This window comes from Camelus ferus, chromosome 21 (assembly GCF_009834535.1).
Source record: "Camelus ferus isolate YT-003-E chromosome 21, BCGSAC_Cfer_1.0, whole genome shotgun sequence".
Taxonomy (NCBI): Eukaryota; Metazoa; Chordata; class Mammalia; order Artiodactyla; family Camelidae; genus Camelus; species Camelus ferus.
This window is the reverse complement of record NC_045716.1, coordinates 22,588,463-22,613,730: the sequence shown is the minus strand read 5'-3', so window position 1 is coordinate 22,613,730 and position 25,268 is coordinate 22,588,463. Positions and strand designations below refer to the sequence as shown.

General features: G+C 51.4%; 1 protein-coding gene across 1 annotated transcript in view; it reads left to right on the top strand.

Annotated features, from left to right (window-relative positions):
- Positions 1-426: 426 nt before the first annotated feature.
- IL6R (interleukin 6 receptor) overlaps positions 427-25,268 on the top strand; it is a 52,493-nt gene continuing 27,651 nt past the window's right edge. The window contains exons 1-6 of the mRNA XM_032464159.1: positions 427-838; positions 17,989-18,237; positions 18,865-18,988; positions 21,353-21,534; positions 21,830-21,996; positions 22,528-22,669. Of these exons, the coding sequence (XP_032320050.1) occupies positions 754-838; positions 17,989-18,237; positions 18,865-18,988; positions 21,353-21,534; positions 21,830-21,996; positions 22,528-22,669 (949 nt within the window). The 5' untranslated portion in view covers positions 427-753. The remainder of the gene's footprint in view (positions 839-17,988; positions 18,238-18,864; positions 18,989-21,352; positions 21,535-21,829; positions 21,997-22,527; positions 22,670-25,268) is intronic.

The window sequence follows — 25,268 nt, the reverse complement described above, 5'->3', positions numbered from 1 at the left end:
CCCGATGCCCAGGCCTCATCCCAGATCCATTAAATCAGAATCTCTGGGGGTGGGACCCAGACATCGGTGGTTTCAGGGCTCCCCAGGTGATTCCGAGGGGTAGAAAGGGCTGCCAGGCACTGCTTTACTGTACCGGTAAGAGGCACATCGCCTACTCAAGGGCTCTCCACAGGTGCTCCTTTCACAGAGTAATCCTGGTCACGAAACCAAAAATCAAAACCGAGCCAGTGGTGTCTAATTCCCCTGTTCTCATCAACAGAAGCAGGGCGAGGGCCCCCGGCCGAGCTCACCGCCCCCTCCTCGCCGCCCCCGGGTTCGGGGCTCCTGCCTCCGCGGCTCAGGTGCGGCGCTGCGGCAGGAAGCCACCCCCTCCGCTCGGCCGGTGCGCGGGGCTGTTGCGCCATCCGCTCGGGCTTTTCGTAACAGCACCCTGGGACGGCCGAGAGACGACTCCTGCGCGAGTTCCTCAAATGTTTTCCTGCGTTGCCAGGACTGTCCGCTGCTCTGAGTCATGTGCAAGTGGGAAGTGGCCCTGACACGGAGCCCGGCCAGAGGGAGCCGAGCCGAGCGCGGCGCGAGGCTCGGGGACTCGCCGTGCGTGCCGAGCGCGGGCCTCCCGGGGATGGGGGCTGCCCTCGGGGCTTGAGCCCGCCCGCCGCCCCGCCCCGGCCGCCTGCCTGCTCCCGACCGACCCGCCCGCCCGCCCGCACTCCCGCCTCTCTGGGACCATGGGGCATTAGCCGAGGAGGAAACATGCTGGCCGTGCGCTGCGCTCTGCTGACCGCCCTGCTTGCCGCGCCAGGGGCGGCGCTGGCCCCGGGGAGCTGCCCCGCGCTGGGTAAGGGCTTCGGGCGCACCTGAAGGGCTGGGGCAGCTGGCGGGTGGGGGAACCGCTGCGGCCGCCGCAGACGCGGGGCGGCGGAGAGCAGGAGGGGTGACGGCTCTCCCTGTCCGGGGCTAGCTTGGGTCCCTGCCACAGTGCGGCCCCGGGCTGCCCCGGCTGTCCCGTGGCGGGCGCTCGCTCGCGCGCCCCCTGCTGCGTCCCGCGCCGTTGGTCGGGCGCGCTCTTCCCGTGACTGCCCTGGGGCCGGGAGGCTCCCTGCGGTCTGCGTACAGGACTTGGTGTGTTCTCGGAAACCTGATTCTCGGGTCTCCTGCCCAGTGCGCCCAGGGGTCCTTACACAACTGTGTCTCGGATTACTTTAAAAGGAGATGCCCTAGCCGGGTGGAGTTTCTGCGCGGGGCGTCCTTAGTACCGGCGCCCCCTTTGCCCCTCAGGTTTGGGGAAGGCATCCCGCCTGGCTTCTCCCCTCAGACCCCTGGGTTTATGTGTGGGTAACAGTGCCCTGACTGTGAAGGGGCTGACATCATGGGCGCTGAGTCACGGACCCTCCCGCTACCCGCTACCCGCTCGCGCTTAGGCAGACACCAGCTCTAGCAAGCTGTGTACCGCAGCCTTGGGCGTTTAACCTAAGTGGGGAGGTCGGCCAGGGACTGGGGCGTCTTGGGGCTGGCACACACGAGACTCCCCTTCCAGACGAGAGAAGGAGGGGTGAGACAGAGGGCAGGGGGCACTTGTTGCTCCTGTGGACTGTAATCTGCCTCTGGCTGGCAGTCCTTTCTCTGGGCTCTGGCCGCATGCCCAGCTGCGTGTCTAGCCTCTTCTCCGGAGGAGCTGGGCAACTGCTTCTCCAGTGGTTATTTTAGGGTCTGAGGGCTTCTTTGAGGGCACAGCGGAAAGCCAAAGGGGCAGCTGGCAGGCTTCTGGAAACAGATGGCTGGGGCGACCTTGCCTCTGGCTTTCACTGCTACACCGCACGACACTCCTGCCCTGGGTGAACACCGCCAGCCTGATCTCTCCCTGCTGGAGGAATCTGGAGGCTGGTGCGCCTGCAGCTCCCTTTGCTTTCTGAATAGTTGTGTTCCCTGTGCTTGGAAGAGGAAAGTAAAGGGATTCCTTTTCTCAGCACACGTTTATAATGCCTGCCAATAACAGCCACTGTTGATTGAGGCCTCCTGTGTTTTAGACATATTTTCCAATCTTCCACTGGACCTAAATAATACTTTGTTCCAAAGAGGAGGCTGAGGTTCAGAGAGGTTGGGGTGGGAGGCTGTCAGACCCAGTTGGCTGAAGCCCACCCCTGCGTGGCCCTGTGCTCCAGTGCGGTAGATCCCTAAGACTCCCAAATGTAGAATTGGCCCGGCAGGCAGAGCTGGGGGTGTTCGGGGGCAAGCTGAGAGTCACCCCTGGTCTGCTGAGCGCTTGTGCAGAAGAGGCCAAGTGAAGGGAAGGCCTGGGTTTGCCCACTGTGCTGTCAGAGGGATGCAAGGCAGGTTTGAAGCCTGGGCCGGCCGGAATGGAGCAAGGCTTCCCTGTCTGCCTCTGTTGCTACTCACACCGCACCCCAGGGCACCTGCCCCAGGGGGGTTACTGTTGTAGCTGCTGTTTCCTTTGCTCCTAAGTGGTTGCAAGGTACTGCGAGGACGGTCAGTTGCAGTCAGTTCCCCATTTTCCTGGTGCTCAGGTGGAATGGGCAGAGTGGTCTCAAGGCCTGGACAGGCTGTGAAAAGCAGAACTGAGAGTTTGGGGAGGAAGTGAAAGCTCTCCCGGTTCAGAAGGAAAATGCAGAGAAGTAGAAAATACCCAGCTCCCCTCCCACACCTCCGCAGACTCAGCCACAAACTTGAGAGCAAAAATAAAGACACTGTACAGGAAGCATGGAGCAAATGACTGTGAGATGTCTTGCTTTGGAGGAGTGAGGGGCCGACGGGGGGAGCAGAGGCTGGAGTCGGTTTAGAGGGGAAATCCGCTGGCTCTCGGGGCTGTGGGCTCTCATAGCCAGGAGGCATGCTTTCCTTGGGATTAGGCGCTGCCCACACATCCCAGAGCTGGCAGGACCACTCAGGTGAACTTGCTGTCTAGGAGCCTGGACTAGCTGGGACGTAGGTGTTGTGTTGGGTGTGGAAGGCTTCAGCGTCGGTGACTCAGGTTCCTTCCGCCTTCTGCAATGCAGGCCTGTACACAAAACAAACATGTACACGTTTAAATCTCTCAGAGTTCTGTCTCAACCTCTGAACTCCCTTTTAGGGCAACCTCTTTCTTCCCCCAGTGCCTACTTGCATTCCTAGCATCACCTAAGTCAGGGTCGTTCTGGGTCTAGTTCCATCAGAATTGGGGTATATGTGTGTGTGTGTATGTGTGCACGCGTGTGCACTGGGGGTGGGGATAGGCGCTGGGCAAAATTACTGATTATTGGATTCTTGGCCCCCACCCCAGATTTACTGAAGAGAAACATCTGGGAGTGAGGCTCAGAAAATATGCTTTTCAGTAAGTGCCACTTGTGATTCGAAAATTTGAGGCTGACTGGCTAAACGGAGTGATTGAGGAACCAAACGACAGCCCTCCCCCATCGGGCTTCAGATTGCTAGAAATCTCTCTCTGCTTTGGCTCTGCCTCTTGTTTACTCACTGCAGCAAACATTTATTGAGTCTCGAGAAGCCCTGGGATCAGCCACCCAGCTTCTAACCTAAAAGGAGCTTGAAAATGGTCAAGAGTAAGTCCCCAAGAGGGACCGAGAAAACCCTCATGACCCATCTTGCTTGGTACCAGCTCCCCAAGGACAAGTTGTCCAGGGGAGGTGGCTGGACCAAGACCCCAAGGCAGCAGGCACGGTGACCCTCGCTGCGTTTTCTCATCTCAGTGTCTCCTCCTGCAGGCTTGGTTAACAAATCCTCCCCTTACAGGGTGTTAGTAAGGATTACACAGAGCCACCCAGGTGCTCACTGCTGTAAATGTGCCTCCCCTCAGGTTCTCCTGTCCCAGCAGGCCTGTGTGCTGCTGACCCAGTGAGCCAGAGCATTCCGATCACCAAATCTGGGCTTTTCCAGGGCTTAAAGGTCTAGAGCTGTGCTCTCTAATATGGTAGCCACTTACTAAGCGTGGCTATTTGAATTTAAATTAATAAAAATGAAATCACATTTGAAATGTAGTTCCTTAGTTGCACCAGTCACACTTGGCTACCATATTGGACGGCACTGACATAGAGCATTTCCATCTTAGTAGAACGGAAAGTTCTATTGGACAGTACTGGTCTAGAGTGCTAAACTGTCTCTTCCAGAGGTTTTCTGTTGCTGCTTCTTTTATCCCTTTCTGGACCTTCTCTTCATGCAGTTCATCCTGTACAGGTAATGGTTAAGGTTTTGGACCCAGACTTTCTCTGCCCAGCCTCGCCATGGAGAAATAATATGAGCTTGGGGGAGGGGTTTTACCTCCTGGAGACTCACGGTCCTCATCTAGAAAATAGAAGTAATTCATATACTAACCTGCTGGGTGGTTATGAAGCTGAAATGCACTAAGTAAGGTATTATACAGAGTGTACAGAGATGTTTCTAGCACAGAGCAAATGCTTAAATATGTGTAGGTAATAATTTGTTCATTTGAAATAAAATGTTCTGAACTCCTCCTGTGTTCCAGGCTCTATTCTGAGCTGTGGATACAGCAGTGAGCAAAACGGACAAAAATCCCTGGCTCATTGGGGCTTAATTCTAGAGGAGGTGTAGGTTTTTCTTTTTTAACTTTTTTAACTTTTAATTTTTAAATTTTTTGGGTTTTCTTGGGGTGAGGGTAACTAGGTATTTATTTCTATTGAGGTACTGGGGATCGAACCCAGGACCGCGTGCATGCTACACACTCACTCTACACTGAGCTACACCCTCCCCCCTAGTGGGGATGCTAGTGAAATATAGTGTGATGGGGACTAGTGCTAAGGAGGAAAAATAAAGTAGGGGAGAGAGAGAGGAACTGTGTGTATGTGTTGAGGGGGATGTTGGATCCATCTTTTTGAGGGGAGGCCAGGGAAGTTCACACCAAGCAGATGATATGTGAATGAAAGTCTGAGGAAATGCAAAAATATTTAGGGATTCCTTAAACTCCCATCTTGGGAAGGAAAATTCCTGCCTCCTCATGAATAGTCTGGTACTACCTGTGGGCCTTTCGGGTTCTGGAGCAGAGGGCTCTGTGGTGGGGAGACACGGGTGCCCCCGGTCCTGATGAAGCCTGGGGTTGTCTCTGGGGAAACTAGGCCTCAGCTGTTGGGCCCCTTAGGCTCCAGCTGGTCGGGGAAATGCTGAATGTCCCGCCATTGACTTTCCTGGAGGTACGGGAATCCTCGAGGGCTGGAGTGGCAAGGCGAAGGTGGCAAAAAAAGGGCTTTTAATTGTCAGACCCTCTGTTTGGTGAAGCTCTGGGGAGTTTCTTTTGGGTGATTTGTGTGCTTTACTCTCCTCCGGGCTTGAGATCCAAAAGGATCCAAAGCCTCTGCAGAGTCGGGGGGCTTTTCTGGCACAGTCCTGGGTTTGCCCTGATTTCCGGCTGTGCCTCCGCAGGCTGCCTGTCTCCCACCTGCCCCCAGCCGGCTCTGGCCTCTGGCTCTGCCCTTAGGAGTGTGCCCCTTGCACCTTGGCCCCGCATCCAGGCTATCTCCCCGCACCTCCCAGTTTCCTTTCCTGAAAGGCGTCCTTTGGTCTTCCCTCTACCTGATGGTTACAACTGCTACCACATTGAGTGCCAACAGTGTGCACGGAGCTGTGCTAGGCTCTTTGCACCCGGGACCTCATTTACTCTTCATGGCATCTGGATGCGACAGGAGTGTTAGGCCATTGCATGCACGGGGTGGGCTAGAGGACGGCAGGTTTTGTTGGGGGCGGGGGGAGATCAGGGAGTCAGTCTGGACATACTGGAACTGAACTGTCTGTTGGACAAGGGAGAGAAGATGCTGAGGAGTTGGATACGGGAGCTGGAGTTTGGGAATGAGAACCGAATTGTATGAATTTGGGAGTCGGCCAGTGGCAGATATCACTTCAGGCCTTGAGAGTGGCTGAAATCACCATGCACGAGCTGTAGGTGGGGAAGAGAGAGGCCCCAGGTCGAGCCCTGGGACACACCAGCCTTCTCAGGCTGGAGGAGGAGGAGACTGAGAAGGTGAGACCAGTGACGCAGGAGGGAAACCAGTAGAGTTGTTGACCTGAGAACCCAGTGAGGACAGTGTGTCCAGAGGTGGGAGCAGTGGGTGGTGTCAAATGCTGCTGAGAGCCAGGCAAGAGGACGATGTGACCAGTGGACTTAGCTTCACGCAGGCCCTTGGTGACCTTGACATGACGGGGGCAGTTTCAGTGGAACGGCGGAGGCCAGAGGCTGAGTGGAGTGGACTGGTGAGAGAATGGTAGAGAGGAACCTGGAGATGGCAGGCGGAGGCTACTCTTCTGAGGATTTTAGCTGTAAAGGGGAGTAAAGAAATGGAGTGATTGCCAGCTGGAAAAATGGGGTCATGAAAAGGTTTTCTAAAAAGGTGACTGACATCTCAGCATTTTTGCATGCTGATGGAAATGATTTAGTAGAGACCAAAAATTGACAGAGAGGTGAGAATTGCTGAAGCAGTGTCCGTGAGTAGGCGAAAGGAAACTGAGGCCCAGAGAGGTTAAGGGACTTGCTTAAGATTGCACAGCAAGGAAGTGACAGACCTTGCACTGAACCTTGCTCTTTCCACTGTAGCATGTGTGTTACCAACTCCCACCCTTCTCACAGCCCAGGGACGTCAAGGTCGTCTTCTCTTGTCGCAGTAACCTCACTAGAGACTTACCAAGTCTGCACCCACTGGTGTGGCAGACACAGCCCCGCTTTTGCCCCAGGAAGTGTCCTTCTTCAATATTCCTCTTAAGAAGAATATTAAAGACCACAGTATGTGTTTAAGCCATTGCACCATGACCCTCTCCTCCCCCCGACATCCACCCACATCACTCTCAGTCAAGGGAACTTTTGCAATCACGTGTCACTGTAAGTGAGCTTTCTCTGTCTCTAAGAGAGGCAGCTGGAGCAGCAGAGAGAGAAAACAGCTCAGGGGTCAGACAGTCCAGGCCTGTCTCTTGGCTGCCCACTTAGCCAGCCCGCCCACCTTGGGCCGAGTCTCTCCAAGCCGAGGCAGAGCAGCACTTCTTGGGGGGGAAACAAACAGAAGTGGGTGCTTGGTAGCTGTTACTGATCAGAAGAGCTCATTTTGATGGGAGGAGGCGGAGGCTATAGTATGAAGATTTTCCCACAGAAAAGGGGAAAGACACTAATGCAGTGGGGAATAATAATGACCCTTGCTCACATTTTTTGAGAGATTAAGTATGTCCTGAAAATAGTGCTAACTTTTTAACATTAATCTAATGCAGTGCTCACAAGAACATTTTGAAGGAGGTATTATTATTTCCGTTTTATGGATGAGAAAAGTGAAGCTTGAAAAGGTGGAGAAACTAGCCCAAGGTTAGTTTCTCACCAGCTTAGAAACTAGCTGGTGAGTGGCTGATCGAGGGTTGGAACGTGGGTGTGTCTGAATCCTGGGCTTGAACTGTTAACCACTGCACCCAATGGGCTAGGAAAGGGTTCATTTATTTGTAGGAAATAAAAAACTTACTTGTAATTTTTTTTTGATATTTCGTTACGTGGATACACCAAATTTACTTACCCAGCCTTCTTTTGATGGATATCTGCTTGCTTCCTGTCTCGCCATCACAGAAGGTGCTTCGAGAAACAACTTTGTACATCTCTCTTGCTGCATGAGAGCTAGAGCACCTGCAGGATAAGTTCCTCGAAGGGGAATCTGTGGGTCGAAGGTCACGGGCATTTGTACTTTTGAGTGAGAATGGATGTTACACCAGTTCCTTCTCCCAGCAGCAAGAGAATGTTTGCCTGTGTCCCCACACCTTTGCTGAAAATGTGTTACTAAACTGATACTTACACAGAAGATGGCGTCTGTGTGAAATTAATTTGCATTTATCTTATCTGAGCGCAGTTGTACAGGTTTTCCCGTGTTTAAGAGACATTTCCGTAGTCTGTTACTATGAACTGCCTGTTCATAGTCATTGCACCTTGTTTTTAAATGGGTCGTTGATCTTTTTCTTATTGTTCACAGGAGCTCTTAACACAGTAAGAAATTTGGTCCTCTATCTAGGGTATGAGTTGTGACTATTTTTCTCCAGTTTGTCATTTGTCTTTTGACTTTTTTTGGTGGGGGATGGTTTTTGCCATGCAGATTAAAAAAAAATGTAATTAGGTTAGGTTGATCAGTCCCTTTATGATTTCTAGGTTTTGTATCTTACTTAATAAGATCTTTCTTATGCCAGTATTGTTTTAAAGGAATCCTTTTTTTTTTCCCTGGTGCCTTTAAGAATTTTTTTACATTTAAATGTTTGATTCATTTTGAATTTATCATGGAGTGAGGTTTGAGGTATGGCTCTAACTCCCCCCACCCCCTGCCTGCTCAGTTATAACCTGAGGTCCTTTTTTATAGTTTATTGAATAATTCATCTTCAAAATCCCCCACTGCTTTTAAAACTCACCTTTAAAATCTACCAAATTACTGTATCTACTTGGGTTTATACTGCTTTTCAGGTTATTGAGTAGTTAAAAGCACAGATTCCAAGACCTAACTGCCTAGGTTTGAATCTAAGGTTCACCCCTAATTAGCTCTGTAACCACCTCCTTCTGTAAGGTAGACTGTTGGGATGCTCACGTTAGGTAATCCTGCGTGTACTTGGGATAGCACCTGTATGCAACCAACACTGAAACTAAGCTGTTTGAAAGTAAAGTATATTTAAAATTTTAAATATGTGGTAAAATACACATAGCGTAGCATTTATCATCTCAGCCATTTTAAAGTGTACAGTTCAACAGAGCAGACTAAGCAGGTTTTGGTTACTATTAGTTCTGAACTTTCTAGTCTACTGCATAATTTTGTCTGTCTGTCCAGGTGGCAGCACCGCACTGTTTCAGTTACTGTCGCCTTGTCGTAACTTTACAGTCTGGTAGAACTAAGCCCCCTCTCTGTTCTCTGCTTTTTCTGAATTGTCCTGGCTCTCCTCGCTTGTTTACTTTTCCGTTTGAACTTTAGAGTCAGCTTGCTGAGTTCCAAGAACAAAAGTCCTGTTGGTATTTTTATTAGGATCCAGTAAAATTTAGAGATAATTTTGGGAGCCCTGACTTTTATAAATATGGAGGCCTCCTGTCTCAGAACGCGGTAGGCCTGGTGTGGCTTCTTTATGAGGGGAACAGGCTGAGGCAGGAAAGCCAGAATCTGGATTTCATGGTTTCACTGAGGGTGGATGTGTCTGCTCTCCCATGCTGAACTGCTTCCTTCATGGTGGCATGAAGCTGGACCAGTGTGTGCGTGTCTCTGTGTGTATGTGTGTCTCTGTGTGTGTGTGTGTGAGTGTGCACTCATGGCATGTGAGGGTAAGGAGGGGGATGTAGGCTTGAACTCAGGCAGGAGGAGTTCATAAAAACGTTTATGGCAGGGGGGAGGGTGTAACTCAGTGCTATAGCGTGCTTAGCATGCACGAGGTCCTGGGTTCAATCCCCTGTACCTCCACTAAAAATTTTGTTTAATAAATAAATAAACATAATTACCTCCTCCCACTGAAAAAAAAAGAAAAAAAGAAAAAATGTGTATGGCAGTCTAATATACATACAGAAGCGTGCACTCAGCCTAAATCTAACAGCCTGGTGAATTTTCACAAACTGACCAGAGTCGTGGAACCATCACTCAGTTTGGAACCAGCCTCAACAGCCTCTCCTATGTCCCCTTCCAGTCACTCCCTACCACACCTCCACTTCAGGACATCTTAAATTTTCAGCTTTGCTTCTGCATATCTAAAGGGGTAGGGGAGTGGAAGCTGGGGGCAGGTGGTGGAGGTGGATGTGGTTTGGGATGGGGAAGGGGGAACAGACCTCAGGTGTGTGCTGTCTGCCTGTCTTCCCGCCATCCCCACCTCCGTCCTCTGCAAACACATAAAGGACCCTGATGTGGGCCAGGCTCCTGGTTAGACTCCGAGGCCAAGTTCAGAGACAGGAAGACAGGACACTTCGTGCTGTACTCCTGGGAAGGCAGTGGGCTATGTGTTAAGCACGGCCCAGAGTCCCAGGGCCCAGGGTTCCAGTCCTGGCTACACCACACACTGGCTGTGTGACTTCTGGGCCCTGGTTGTCCTCATATATAAAAATGGGCAGGTTGGTCTGAATCATTCTTAAAGGCCTTATATGCCTGGAAGAGCAACCCTCAGCTCAGCACCCACTCGGTGGCTGTGGCCCCAGCTCTGCCCCTCTCTGGACCCAAGTCCTGCCTGTGTCCACCTGCCCTGCTCAGTCTTGCCTTTACTCTTTATTTTTCAGTCTGCTTCTTGGGGTTTGCTGAGGGTGAGGGAGTTGGATTGTTTGCCCTCCTTAGATATCTTTCCCTCTAATTAGTTTATAATCTCTTAGAAGTGACCCGGGCCAGACCTTCTGGGCTCGGGGCCAGCTGATTATCTGTGATGCTGCCAGGGGAGGATTAAATGTTTTTCTCTTGAGGAGTTGGTCACACGCGCTGGCCTCTGAGTCAGCAGCCAGCATTACCTTTTCATGGGTCCAAGGGAGCCTCCCAGGCCCTCTTTCCAAGCAGTGAGTGTATAGTCCATGGTGCAGTTGGAGGGGAGGGTGGCGCCAAGGTAAATACTGACTCGGCCAAGTACAAGACAAATACAAGCAGGTACAGAAGCACAAACACATTAGAGGGAAGGGAGGGCAGGAGTCAGCAATCTGAGGAGGGGGCTATGGAGGGAAGAAGTGGGGCTGGGAGCTGAGTTAGAGAGTGTGGCAGGTGCACAGAGGCCTGGCACCTCCCTCTATGGCAGGGGAGGGCATTCTGGGGATTTTAGGGAAGTGAACTGGGTTACCTGGTGAGTATGAGGTTGGGGAGGGGGCGCTTTTAAGCTGTAACTCCGGTGCTGCTGTCGGGTAGAGGGAGAGAGGTCAAGGGTGCTTGGCCCCTGGCTCCCTGTGAGAGCCCCCAAGGTGCTACTAGGGGTGGCAGGGCTGTGTGTGAGGAGGCTCGCTCCCCCTCACACAGTACCTCCCCAACCCCAGGATCCCCCTCCCCAGCCTCTCTGATGGGTGGGAAAGGCCTGAGAAGAGCAGGGAAGAGGAGAGGAAACTGGGAGAAAGTGGGAGTCACAGGATTATGGGCGGCCCAGAGAAGGGGGGCTGGGCTGGGACATGGGGGCCCCTGGCCCCGGGAAGAGAGAGCAGGGCTTTGGCCAGACTCACCTGGAGTCAGTGCAGACTCCTTCTTTCACTAGCTGTGTGAATTTGCGCCAGTTCCTTAACCTCTCTGATCTTCCAGTGAAATGGTGACGAGCCTCCCCTGCTGCAGGGTTTTTGTGATGAGGGGGAGGTGCTTAGGTAAAGTGCCTGGGACGGGGTGAGTGGTGATGGGTGGTATGGTTATTATTTTGTGGGAAGTCAGGACATCAGTTTCAAGTTCTTAGGTGGGGAATGTAGGGAGAGGGGACAGAGCACACAGGGACTTGTTCTTGGCCCCATGGGATCAAATTCTGCATTTGTTTCCCTTTGGACATGAGGTGCCTACGTTCTTCTCCTGAAGACTTGTCAGCAGCCACTTCCTTTCAGATCAAGGCCTTTACCACTGACAGGGGACCTGTGGTTCCTCCACGACCCTTCTGAAAGCCCGTGTCTCTGCAGCCCCACAGGCTGGAGGCTGTCCTGTGCCGCCAGCCTGTCCAGCTGCCAGCTGGGAGGGCCGCGTCCCCTCGAAAGCGGGGCGGTGGGATTAGCAGGCGTGAGCTAAGCCCGCAGTGGCACTGGGCAGCTGCTCCACCGCTTACATAAACGGGGCCAGGAAGCTGAACTTGTTTTTGCTGGCAAGAGTGACAACAGGCTGCAAGAGAGTTGAGAAATAAGTGTCTCTGCGTGCGTGTTTTTCTCTGCTTATTGACATTTACAAGTTTACTTGAAGAAGGAAAAAAGTAGAAAAACAACAAAGCTGCCTGGGTGTCTGGCACCCAACCTTAGGTCCAGAATGGGGAGGAGCCCCCTTTGCAGGACTTTGTACCGCAAGGCTCCTGGGCTGAAGGGGTGTCAGCCACGGTGGGGGGCCTAGTGGCCCAGGGAGTGGGATTATGTGCTCTTTAGGCCCGGAGGTATGGGTCTGGTTGCCCGGGGTTACTAGGACCTAACAGCTCTTCCCCCAGAGAAACGGGCAGCGAGGGAGGTTGTGGGATGTCCCTCCCCTGGAGCTCTCCAGGGGTAAGGAGCCACATTTGCCAGTGGGCACTAGGATGCCCTGGCCCTCATCCTTCTCCAAATGTCATCGACCATGAGAATAATAAATCCGTAGATTAATTATGTGTTTGCAAAAGCTGTGCTATTGTCTGAGATAAACAGACACAGACGTGCTTCCTTCCCTCTGAGAACTAATGATTCAGTGATAAGATGTAGACCACAGGAATGGGGGCAGCAGGCAGATCCAAATTGTGGTCTGAACCCTCATCTCGCAAAGAAGGCGAGTGGGGCTCCACCAGGGGCTGTGAGGTGCCCCCAGGGTGATTGCAAGTCACTGGCAAGACCAGGAGTAGAGCCCGGGTCTTCTGATAGATAACACAAGGCCGTTTCCGCATGCCAGGCTGCCTCTCACTCATAGATATGCTTTATATTAGAGGACAAATCGAGACCAGAGTGTCAGCCCAAACCACCCCCAGTTAGTAGTCAGTGATTAAACCTAGACCAGACCAGACACCAAGTGCATTGACAGTTGAGGAGGAAATTTTGGGAGATTTGTTTTCAGCAGGGGCTGCTTTTCTGCTCTCAGTCCCAGGTGAGGCTTTTACCCTCTGCACAATGCCTTTGACGTTGGCCTTGGAAAGAATAGAGAAGGCTCACAGTCCTTGGTTTTCCCCTCCTCTCTCCTGCCTCTGGGATGCTTCATGATGCACTGGGAGCACTAGGAGGCCAGGAGGAGGGTGAGGGGCCAGGGGTGGGCTTTGGGGATTGGAAGATTAGCAGGAGATCAAGGCCTTTACCACTGTTGGCTCCTGTCCTGCAGGCTGGGGTTAGAGGTTGGTGCGCCCTGAGCTGCTCATACCTCTGCCTGCAGAGGCAGGCCTGATCCCTCAGAGGACTCCAGATGCCTGCCCTCCCTGGGCTCTCCCTTCTCAATGACTTTCCATACTGTTCCCTCTTTATAGAATGCTGTTCCCTGTAGCACCACTTTTCAAACTCCCACTCATGTCTCAAGGCACAACTCAAATCTCTCTTCCCTTGGATCCCTCCCTTTTAGACTGTTTTACCTCTTCTCTTGGCTCCCTCAGTATGTCTGGGACATTTACCTTAGCATGGCCTGTTTTACAGGTAGTTCTAAGTTCTCCATGGGGTTTTGTGGAGGAGTGTCAGTGCGTAGTAAATGTTCAATAACTGTGAGCTCTCTCTCCTGGATTAGGAATTTCCGGCCTGGCACATTATGGTGCACACACACAAAATCCTGAATTGTTAAGGCAGGGACAGGCCTAGGCTTGCAACCCTGGCCCCAAATGGCTGAGCAATTGCTCGAGGGCAGATGCTAAATTGCGTGCTGTGCTGAATGTCAGAGGGTGCAGGGCCAACTGCTCCCTCCCCGCCCGTCCCCTCCTGGTCGCCCAGAGTAGGAGTGTGAGAATCACACTCAGAAGCTGCTTGTTCTGAAAGCTCCACTCACCCCGCCCTTGTTCCCCAGTCCCTATTGCACTCTGCCTCTCCTCCTGTCTCTCCAGGTGTAATAACTTGGACAGGCCCAGGCTATGTAGCTTCTTTGTTTTAAATATATATGTACATATATATATATATATATATATATATATATATATATATATATATATATATATATATTCATTATAAGAGTAATACAAACAACTTACAGAAAATTGGAAAAAAAAAAACTACAGAAAGCTGAAAGGAAGAGAGAGAAATTGCCTCTAGTCCAATCACATGGAGAGGTGGGCATTCGGTGAACATCACTTCTGCCTCTTCAAAGAGATTCCCAGGGGGTTCCCACACAGCCATGTGGGTGCCAAGGGCACTGACTCAGAGATTCGGGTCAAGAGGCAAAGGGCTGGGTGGGTAGGGAGGGGCAGCACTGCCCACTTTGACTTTAGCAAGTGTGTTTCCTTGTGATCTTTCCTCTCTGAGTATTTGATCTTGATCCTCCTGCACTGAGCGCTTTCAAAAGTATAGTTAACACAGTGTTGTTCACAGGATCTGGAAGAAATCTATTTTCCAGAAGGGCAGGGACAGGCCACACTTGCCAATGGGTGGTTTATAATTAATCATTCCCATTAAAAAAAAAATAGTGACTCAGTCTTAAAGATTCAGAAAACCATTACTCAGGTTCCTTGGCAGAGGAAGTGGCCATTATGTTACTCCCGAAGCTCTGCTTTAGTGGAAGAGAAAAAAAAAAGTCTTTTTATCTGCCATTTCTCTGAGCTGCCCAAATACTCTGGCCATTGTTAGTGGATTCAGGACAGAACAGCCCCTGCTATTGTTCAGCTGGTCACTAAACAGGGCCAGGGCTTCCATCTGAACTGGGGGTGAGGGAAGTGACCAGAGAAACATATTTCCTGGAACTGGCAAAGGCAGAGCAGGAAAGGGAGTCCCCTGTCACTCCAGGGTCATAGTTTCTTTCCTCAGCATCTCCTGGTTATGACAAGCTGGCTCCCCTGGTCTCTGGTGTAAGGATTGCCCACCGCACAACCACCGCATAGACCACGGTGTCCCATGTCCTGGGGGCTTCTGAGGGTTTTTGCTGTAGAGGCCCTGTCCCTGTGGGCACCTCTTTCTTAGGCCCACATTAACCATTTATTAAGCACCTACTGATTTCTCTGATGAGTGCTAGCAAAAGCTCACAGTCTCATAGTAACAGTTGGGCATGGGGACCTGTATATATATTAAGGACGGTGCCACTTGAAATGTGCCCGTGAAAGGACGAGCCTGCCATGGTCCTTGACCCCTACTTGGACTCTCAGGCCACCTGAGGGTGTCTGTTGTGTATCGGTGCCTTGTGAGTTCTGATTTTTGCTCATCAGCTGATGGAGGGGTATTGTAAGCACTGCACAATGGGGCCACCCACCAGAAGACTGTCCTATTTTGGCAGCATCTCCATCTTTGTTCCTACAGTGGTGGTAATTTGTGCATGAACTTGACATCCATGTTACATTTTGTCCTTATAGCCGCTTTATCAAGTGGAAAATGGAAAAGTGAAATTATCAATATAGTGATTCAAAGTGTCAGTGGGTCTTCTAAACCCTACCTGATTCAGGCATAGATGGAATTCAGTATGTGGACCATAGGTGGTAAGCTGCAGCCTCTGTCAGGTGCACATCGGACTTAAACACATCAGACTGTGTGTCATTTATGAAGGAAAAGGACACGTGTGACACTTACACGTACCAGAACCAGCACCTCTACTCAGGGAAATTCTGGTGCAAATGCACCAAGAGCCACATTTGAGAAAGTTGTTAGCACACTCTGATTTAGCAAAACACTGGAAATGACCCAAACCTCCCTCAGCAGGAGAATGATATAGTTGCCTAAGGGGTGTTGTTGCCCAAGGGAAAATGAATGAACTATAGCTACATGAATCGTAGAAACATAATGAATGACAAAAGCATGTGACAGAAGGCTGGCTATCTACAAACCATTTATATGAGCTCAAATACCAAGCAAAGTGAAGAAAAATGCAGGGATCCATGAGTAGTTAACCTATTTTTCAAAATGAGGGAGTGATAAGCCCAAAATGAAACACCATGTGAGCAGGGAGGCTGCGGGATGCAGGAGCACTGAGGGAGCACCGAGAGGAGGTGGCCATCCTGCTAGTGGTAAGGTTGGTAGGAGCTCGGAGTGTTTCATGCTTCGTAACTTTCATGTATATTACAGGTATTCATTTGCATGTGTTCAATATTATATAGTGCATTTTAAAACGGTATTTGAAATGCTGGGAATATATGATTGAAGATTATGTTTGAAAGGTGTGCTGCTGTTAGGGCTTTTCAGACCACTTTTAAGCCCAGTGGGCATGGAAGTGCCCTCAGTGGACTTCCACACCGGGCTTCTGAGGATTGGGATTATGCTACTGTTGAGGGGAGCCCTGTGCCCACTGTCCCAGTTCTGCAGCAGTGAATGCATGCTACTGTCCCAGTTCTGCAGCAGTGAATGCATGTGCCATCTCCTGTCCTTGAGGACAGGGTCTCTCTGTCGCCAAGCTGCGTCCTGTTCATTAGTGCCTGGCTCTGGGGGTTTCCTCAAATGTCTGTTGAATGTAGGACATTTGGCCTGTGGTGGGGGATAGTGAGGCAGAGGGATCTAAGGAACCTGCCCATACTCACCCGGGTGCAGCATGAGATTCCACCATTCTTCTCACCCAAAGTCCAAAGCTCTGGGAGTGAAGAGAAAGAAACCTTAGATGACCAGCTGCTACCCTGCCCTTGCATCTGTCTCTTATCTGCCAGCCTCGAGGCAGAGGGTGCCAGGGTGGAGGACTCTGGCTCCAAGTGATAAAGTGAGAAGGAAGCTGGGAGGGAGTCTGTAGCCAGGGAGGGCCCAACGCCAGGCAGAAGTTATCACTGTCCCTCTGATGCCCATGTCCCTGGTCCCTGGGCTGCGGTCAGCTGTCAGCCCAGACAACCAGCCCCTCTGGCTTTGGGAGTGTTATCCTCCTGGGAGTCACTGGTCCTTCGTCCCTCCTCTCTGACAGCTACCTTATATGGGGCGGGAAGAGGGACAGTCAGCTAAGTGTGTGTCAGGGAGACAGTGGGGCTGGTCCTTCAGACCCAGGAGCACAGGCGGGAGGTCAGGTCAGGTGCCCAGGCTGTTGCTGGGTCTTTTGGAAAATCTTTGACCAGATTTATTGCTGTTGTTTGCTAATAAATGGTTACACATTTCGTCTGAAGGACCAAGTGTGCTTAACGTGAAAACTCGCTGTACTCCGCGGTTTCAGTTCCCTCAGCTGACTGGACTAATTTAATGAAGACTAATTTAAATCTTAGATTCTATGAATCTATTTAATTTATACTTTTTAAAAAAGTTTATTTGTTCCTTTATTCTTTAATATCCTTTCCTTGGGTAGCACACACATGCTTTTTTTCAAGGGGTGAGGAGTACATTTGTTCTTTTTTACTTTCCAATTTGGTCCCTAGAATAAAAATAGCATTGCCCTAAGTGGATTAAGAGATAGATGTAGGGCACTGGAGGGAGCACTGAGCAGAGCTGGAAGACCTGGCTGGCATCTCGACTGTGTAGCTAAGTAGTTGGTGATCTTGGGCAAGTCTCCTGGTTCCTCTGTGCCTCAGCCACTTTCTGTAAAATGGGTCATCTATCAGGGAGGTCCTGGGATTCTGAGACTTCTTGTGTAAGACTCATGCATTTTGTGAGTCCCTCTGGGTACCTGCCCTTCATTCCGACACATACACGCATTCATTCATTTACATATTCATCAAGTGCTCAGTGGGCCCCTGCTAGGTGCCAGGCAATGATCTAGGCATGGAAATATAATAGAGAACAGAACTTATTCTTGTGGCACTTGGAGTCCTGAAGAGAAGACAGATAAGGACTGGTTATTGATTATAAGGCAGCTTGTGATGGGTGAGACGGTGGGGGAGGTAGCACTGAATGGGGGGAGTCTAATGCAGCTGGGAATGGAGTAGGCCTCCGGGAAGGGACATCCAGACTGAGCCCTGCGGTGGGAGAAGGTAGTGTAGGGGTGGGATGGGGGAGAGTGTGAGGAAAGCCCGGGGAGCTTGCGGGGGAGGGGCTCTGTCCCTTCTAAGGCAGAGTGGGGAGAGATGAGGCCTCAGAGGTCAGGCCTCTGAACTTGGACTTCGTGCTGTGGACAGTGGCAGTCCCTTGAAGGGTTTTCTAATCAAAGGAGTGGGGTGGCCAGACAGCAGCTTTGGAAGGCTTCTTCAGGCAGCTGAATGAAGAGGGCCGTGGTAGGGGTGGGGAGGCCACTGGAAGGCCATTGCTGCAATCCAGGCAGAGGTGATGCTCCTGGACCAGTGGAGATGCTGAGTACTTTTGTGCCTTCCCAGATCAGAAATGAAGTCCCTTCCTCAGGTTGCTGTGGGCTTACTGAGTGTCTTCTCCCTTCACAGAGACGGCGAGTGACGTGCTGACCAGCCTGCCAGGGGCCAACGTTACCCTGACCTGCCCGGGTGGGGAACCAGAGGACAATGCCACTGTTCACTGGGTGCTCAGGAATCAGGTCACAGGCTCACAGGATGGCAGTTGGACTGGCGTGGGAAGGACACTGTTTCTGAGGTCCGTGCAGCTCAGTGATTCTGGAAACTATTCGTGCTACCAGGGTGGCCGCCCAATGGGAACCGTGCATTTGCTGGTGGATGGTGAGTTGTGTCCTTGGGGCTCTCAGTTTTCACAGATAACTCTCGGCTCAGCTGCACTCATTCCAGAGTGAGATTCCCTGCTAGACCCTTTAAATTCCTGTTATTTCCTTGGCTCAAGGATTTTGGGGAAAGGCCCACTGACGTCTGCCAGTGAGACTGGTGCTTCCAGCTGTGTGAGGACGTGTGGCTGACGGAGAGGCCATCCAGCTGGCCTTGTGGGTTAGGGCTTGGGGGCCAGGGTAAGGTGGCCTGGCTTTAGTAATCTATATCTTTTAAAATTTTTTTAAATTAAATTTTATTTCTTTATTTTATCATTTCACTTTATAGTAGGAGACTGAAGAGAGGCTGGGACTTGCCCAAGGCCACACAACCTGGCCCGTGCAACGTGTAGGCCCCTGGTTTTTCAGTTGCTCTTGCTCCCCTGTAGGCAGGCTAGCGCCCCCCCCCCCCCCCCCCCGGCGCCTTCCTGCACTTGCCTCACGTCCTAGCCTGACGGAGGACTTTGCGCCCTTTACTTTGCTGGCAGGCTGGCTCCAGGGCCCGGGATGGGGAGGGGGCTGAGCCAAGTGCTCCCTCCAGAAGGCGGCGAGGTGCACTGCCTCCTCACGCCTCTCGGTCCCTCCCTAGCGCCTCCCGAGCAGCCCCAGCTCTCCTGCTCCCGGAAGAGCCCCCTCAGCGATGTGGGTTGTGAGTGGAGTCCTCAGAGCCCGCCTTCCCCGACGACCAAGGCCGTGTTGCTGGTGAGAAGGTTGTAAGTATCTCGGAGGGGGGCTGTATGTTGGTGCCTCTCTCATCCTTACTGAGGCCCTGGGAATGGTGGGGGGCTCTCAGAGGGGCCAGGTGGACTGGCTGCCAGTGATCCCAAGTGTTAAGTGAAAGTAAGTCCTTTGCGCCCAGAAGGGAATGCGGGAGGAACTGCGACTTCCCGTCCAGGCTCACCCTGTGCTGGACCTGGTGCTCCTCCGATGTTTGTCCTGCTAACAGACACAGTAGCCTTGAGGGGTTGGTGTTATTTCTCTCAGATGGAGACACTGAGGTTCACAGAGACTGATTAGCCTAAGGTCATCCAGCTAGTAAGTAGCTCTGCCAGGAACCCAACCCCAGTCTATCTGATTTTGTTCAGCATACAAAGGTTTTGGGTGTTGCTCTGCCGGGGATGCAAATATCCTTGGGTGGGGAAGGGCGGCCTGTGATCAGCGTCCCTACTGTGAGCTAAGCAGGCTCTTTCCATTATAATGGCAGGCGAGAGGAAGTGGTGATAGGGTTGGGAGAGGGGGCTGGGGCAGCCGGGCAGAAGTCACACCTGTTTGGGGGTCCCTGGGGCACCAGGAGGCCTAAAGTGGGGGGACCTGGGATGAGGTCAGGCATGGATGTAGAGGAGGTGGAAGGTTACACCTCTGCAGTTTTCTCTGTCTCCCTCCCAGAGCCAAAGTCCCCTTAGTCCAGACATTTATCACTGAATTCGAGCTGGCAGTCAGCCGGGTATCAAAACATCTGAGCAGTGGCTTCATCAGGGCGTTTTGGTTTCCACTTATGTCTGTCTCCAGAGAGTCGCCTGGTGGTAATATTTATGTTTTGGTCTCTGTGCAGATACATATAGATTGCCTGTCTGCACACGACGCAGCTGCCGTTAGGACTGTTAGCTCACACTGCAAATGGGGAAGGTCAGGAACCTCCACAACCCAAAGCTGAGTTAGGATAGAAATTGTCTGGGACCCGGAAGTCATTCCTCCATAGACAGCATGTTTGGCACAGTGGCCGCAGCTACCCAGACCACCCAGGGAGAGCTTGTTCAACTGACACTTGAATACTTGGTGTATTGACAGTAAGAGTGAGAGGGAGCAGGGCATTTTAGCTGACACCCTCCTCCCGCCAGCATCCTCGGGCACTTCCATCCTCCTCCTAGGCTGTCTGCACTGATCCTGAGGAAGAGGGAGCAGAAGCCACTGCAAGAGCCTCAGGGCTCCCGGAACCTGCTCAGGCCCACCTGGACCCTGGGACAGCTGGGGGTGAAATCAGGCCCTTGGAAAGGGATTTTGTGTCTTGAGCTGTTTTTCTCGTGTGTGCACGCAGTCACACCCTCGCCCCACTGGGCTTACTCACTCATTGTCTCTCTAAGTGTGTTCGGTGAGTTCAGCATCTGCCGTGGGCAAGGTGCTGTCCTAGGGCTGAGGGAGACACACGAGGCAAACAAGACTGGGCCCCTGCCCTCCAACCCCGCAGGGGGACACACCTGTAAGCCGACAGCCGCCACCTTCTCTGTGTTCGGTGGGACGATGCGGTGCTGATGCGATGCCCCGGTGGTGGTAGAGGAAGGGAGGGAGGCTCTAACTTAGACTGGGAAGGTTGGGGCAGCATTCCCAGAAGGAAAGTGTTTGTCCTGGGCCCAGGTTCAAACTCAGGTCAGAGGTTGGTGGGTGACTCGTCACTGCGGAGGCAGGGCGGGTGGTTGCCGTGGCCTCACATGCCCACACCTGCCATGCGTGGGAGGAGTCCCGGGCTTCCAGGCCAGGTGGGACAGTGTCTGACTCACCTTGAGTATCTTCAACACCCGGAATTCCTTTCTGGGCTCCCCTGCCTGCAGTGTTCTCTCCTCCTGGCAAACCCCTCTAGCACTTGGTGCTTCTGGGATGGCATTCTGCTGGCTGTCCCAGTCAGCGGGCAGCAGGGCTCGTTGTTAGCGCCTTGAGGCCAGAGTGGGGCCTCTTCATTCTGTTCTGCACCCGGCTCGGTGCCAAGAACACAGGACCTGGCGGGGAGCCGGCAGGCACCCCCTATGTGATGCCTCAGTGGTTGAGTGCGCCCTCTAGTTCAATGCCTGTGACCACCGTGCCAGGTGCTAAGCTAGGTGTTTTACAGTCATTTTTCAGTTAATCCTAACAAACCCCAGTGAGGTGGGTACTGTTAATATTCTCATTTTCAAATGAGAAAACAGAGGCTCCGTGACACTGGATGATTTACTCAAGAATCCCAAATGCCACTGAGTGTGGAGCGGGGATTCAAACCCCGGGCTCAGCCTGTAGAGCCTGACCCCTAACCCCTGCCCCGTCCTCCTCGCCCCTCCTGAACTGGAGCAGAAACCGACACGAGCCCCGCCCTTGTTCTGTGTCCGCAGCCAGAACAGTCTGGTGAAAGACTTCCAGAAGCCGTGCCAGTATTCCCAGGAGGCCCAGCGGTTGCTGTGCCAGTTGGCGGTCCCGGAGGGGGACAACTCTTTCTACGTCGTGTCCCTGTGCCTCGCCAACAGTGCCGGGAGCCAGGCCAGCAAACCCCAAACATTTGAGGGTTACGGAATCCGTACGTAAGCTCTTCAGGCCTCCCTCGCCCCTCCCGCTGTCTCCTTCTCTAGATTTCACGCTCCTCATGGACTTCTCGGAGGGGCAGGGTGTGGCTGGGTTTGGTGAGCTGGTGCCTTTTGGGCTCTCCTTGCCGGAGGTCTAACTGTGGTGGAATGGGCCCTGCCAGGATGTGCGAGGGGGACTGGTCTGGGGCTGGAGCTGGGGTCCTGCCTGCTGGGCACTTGCTGTCTTCACGGGCTCTCCTTTGCACTGCATTTGCTGCTGCACATGAGCCGTGCGCCCTCTTCCCACAGTGCAGCCTGACCCACCCGTTAATATCACGGTCAGCGCCGTGGACAGAAACCCCCGCTGGCTCAGCGTCACCTGGCAAGACCCCCCGTCCTGGAACTCATATTTCTACAGGCTGCAGTTTGAGGTCCGATACCGGGCTGAAAGGTCAAAGACCTTCACAACATGGATGGTAAAGTTTTCGTTTACTTCTGAACAGAAAAGAGCCCCTAAATACTCAGGGGCAGGAGAGAGAGAGGGGCACTAGAAAGAAAGAAAAAAAAAAGAGTTCTGGGTCCGGCTAAGCCGCTCACTACCTGCACGACCTTGTGTAAGTCTCTGAACCTTGCAGAGCCTTGGCTGCTTCATTTATAAAATGGGAATAATTTATAGGCCTGTTTGTGAGAGCGAGAGTGTGACCCAGGAAGAGAGATGGGCTATACGCACATCAAGCGGGTGGCTTGCAGGATTCTGTGGTGCATGGGGGTGGGGGCAGTGACTTACAGCTTCAGTCCGTGTTGGCCCAAAGGGCAACCGCATCTGGCTCTGAGCCTCCGGGGGATGTGAGCCTTCAGAGCATCTCTGCTCGGCTGAGTCGCCCACCAGACGAGAGAGGGAGCAGCTGAAGGGCTGGGAGTGGCCAAGGACTCCTGTGTCCCTGGGGAGCCGCCTAACTGGCGCCACCCAGGCCCCACCCCAGAGTCACCGTGTCTCCCGCCCTCAGGTCAAGGAGCTCCAGCATCACTGCATCATCCACGACGCCTGGAGTGGCATGAGGCACGTGGTGCAGCTTCGGGCCCAGGAGGAGTTCGGGCATGGCTTATGGAGTGAGTGGAGCAAGGAGGCCACAGGCATCCCTTGGACAGGTATGTGATGAGCGCAGAAGGGATGTTTCCCCTTTGTTACTATAGCAATTATCTGTTGCTGTGGAACAAGTCACCCTAGCTGGTAAAGCAGCAACCATTTATCTGCTCAAGACTTTGAAATTAAGTCTGCTGGGCACCTCTTGTGCTGGTCTTGCCTGACTCACTAATACAGCTGCTTCAGGCCTGTGTGGTCCCGGATGGGCCCCACTCCCACGCCTGACCTTTGGCTCTGGCTGGTGGCTGGGGCCCTTGGTTCTCCCTGCGGTCTGTCGCCTTCCAGCAGGCCAGCCCAGACTCAAGGGGGGAAGTCACTCCACAACTTGATCGGAGGAGCTGCAAAGAATTTGTAGCTATGCTTTTAATCTATCACAGTTACTGTTTTTTATTTAAAAAAGGATGTTAAAAGTAACAATAAGCACCCATGAGGCATTATTGCAATTAGTATGTTTGTTACAGAATATGAAAAATTTCAGGAAAATATAAAGAATAATTATCACTAGTATCCTTAAGCCTCTAGAGAAAACCAGTGAGAACATTTTACTATACTTCTTTCCTTTTCTAGGTACTTGTGTGTGTGTGTGTGTGTGTGTTTATGTATATGATGTTGTGAGCATTTCCAAGATATTAAATATTTGGGGGAAATGTATTGTTTAGCAACTGCATAATTAATGTTTTTTTAACCCATGGGAATTTTTTTTTAACTTTTAAGATTTTTATCAAATTAATACATGCTCATGGCAAAGAAGCAAAGGAGGGCTTATAATAATAATAACCAGTGGCCCTTGCCCCACCCTTTCCCATTTCCAGCCCTGCTTTCTGGAGGGAGCTGCTTGATTTGTTTCTAGTTCTTCTGTTGGTTCCTTCCTTCACTCTGAACAACAAACTAATACGGTTTTTTTTTCCTCTGAGAAAATAATTTGAGACATTATCTTTTGACTCTTTTCTATGAAAGGTTAGGATTTAATAGACCTGGACCCCGTGCAGGAATCTCCTTGACCACAGCCCAGACAGTGGTCACCCAGCCTGTGCTTGAATGCTTCCAGGGGTGGAGAGCTTGCTGCCCCTTGTCGCAGCCCTTTCCATTGCCCCCAGTGGTTTGTGGGGTTTTTTTCTATTTGTTTGTTTTTGTTTTTTTAAAGTATAGTTGATTTACAATGTTGTGTTAGTTTCTGGTGTACAGCATAGTGAATCAGTTATACATTTATATGTATATTCTTTTTCATGATAGGTTATTACAAGCTATTGAATACAGTTCCCTGTGCTGTACAGTAGGACTTGGTTGTTTATCTGTTCTGTACGCAGTAGTTTGTATCTGCTAATCCCTGGTCCCGGTGTTCTGATTGTAGAATGGCTTCCAGGCTCGCTTCAGTGTCAGATCTCTTTGGCCCAGCAGCATAATTGAACCAAATCAGTTGTTCTTAAATACCAAGCAATTAAAAAAAAAAAAAGAATAAACTACTCATTTACTGAATGTATATAGATAAAAAGGAAAAGACAGACATGGTATCGATTGTCCAGGCCCATGCCTACCCCTGCCACGCTCTCCTACCCCTGGCTCTAGGGAGGTGTTTATATGTAGGCTGGCATTCCTCCCCTAGAATGGATGCTGTGATGTGCTGGCCTTTCCTCTTCCCTGGCTTTGCAGTGTGCAGTCCCTGTCTTTCCTGTCCTGGGAGAGCCAGAGGAGTGGGCTTGGGGCTTAGGGTGTCTTCTTAATTGCATGCACGTGAGGTCAAGTGCAGGCTCAGATCTTTGTTGGTGCTGTCCCGCTGTCCTGTCCAGCAAGAGCAGGAGGCAGCTGTCTATTGGACCCTCTTCTCCAAAGTTTATTTCCTGCTAAGACCTGGACAAGAACGGAAGGCCTAACTACTACACCTTACTTAGGAAGACCATTTAAATAAATGAGAATATCCTTCAGGCTAGATTGTGTTGACTTGTCCATGGTTGTCTTTGACTTGTATACACTTTGAGCCAAAACATGCTCGTTATCTGAATGCCAAACATTAATCTGGCCTTGGAAGCCTTTTCAAGGGGAGCAAATCATTTATATAACATTGTGCGGAGAAAATGTTCCGAATACAGGCCGACATCTGTTTACCTTTTATCCCAGCCAGTTAATTTAGATGGTCACAGACAGCTTTAGGAAATCCTGTTTTGCCAGAGAGCTCTTTCTTTTCTTAAACTTTTAATTGTGGTAGAATATACATAATTTAAAAGTTACCATTTTAACCATTTTTAAGCATGTAGTTCAGTGGCATTAAATACATTCATATTGTTGTGCAGGCATCACCACTATTCATCTCGAGAGCTCTTTTCGCCTTGCAAAACCGAAACTCTGTGCCCATTAAATAGTAACTTCCCATCCCCCCTACCTCCAGTCCTGGGCGACCACCAGTCTGCTTTCTGTCTCTCTGAGTCTGACTCCTCTAAACATCTCATATAAGTGGGATCGTACAGTACTTGTCTTTTTGTGACTGGTTTATTTCACTTAGAATAACGTCCTCAGGAGTCATCCATGTTGTAACATGTGTCAGAATTTGCTCCCTTTTAAAGGCTGAATGATATTCCACGGAATGTATATATCATATTTTGTTTATCC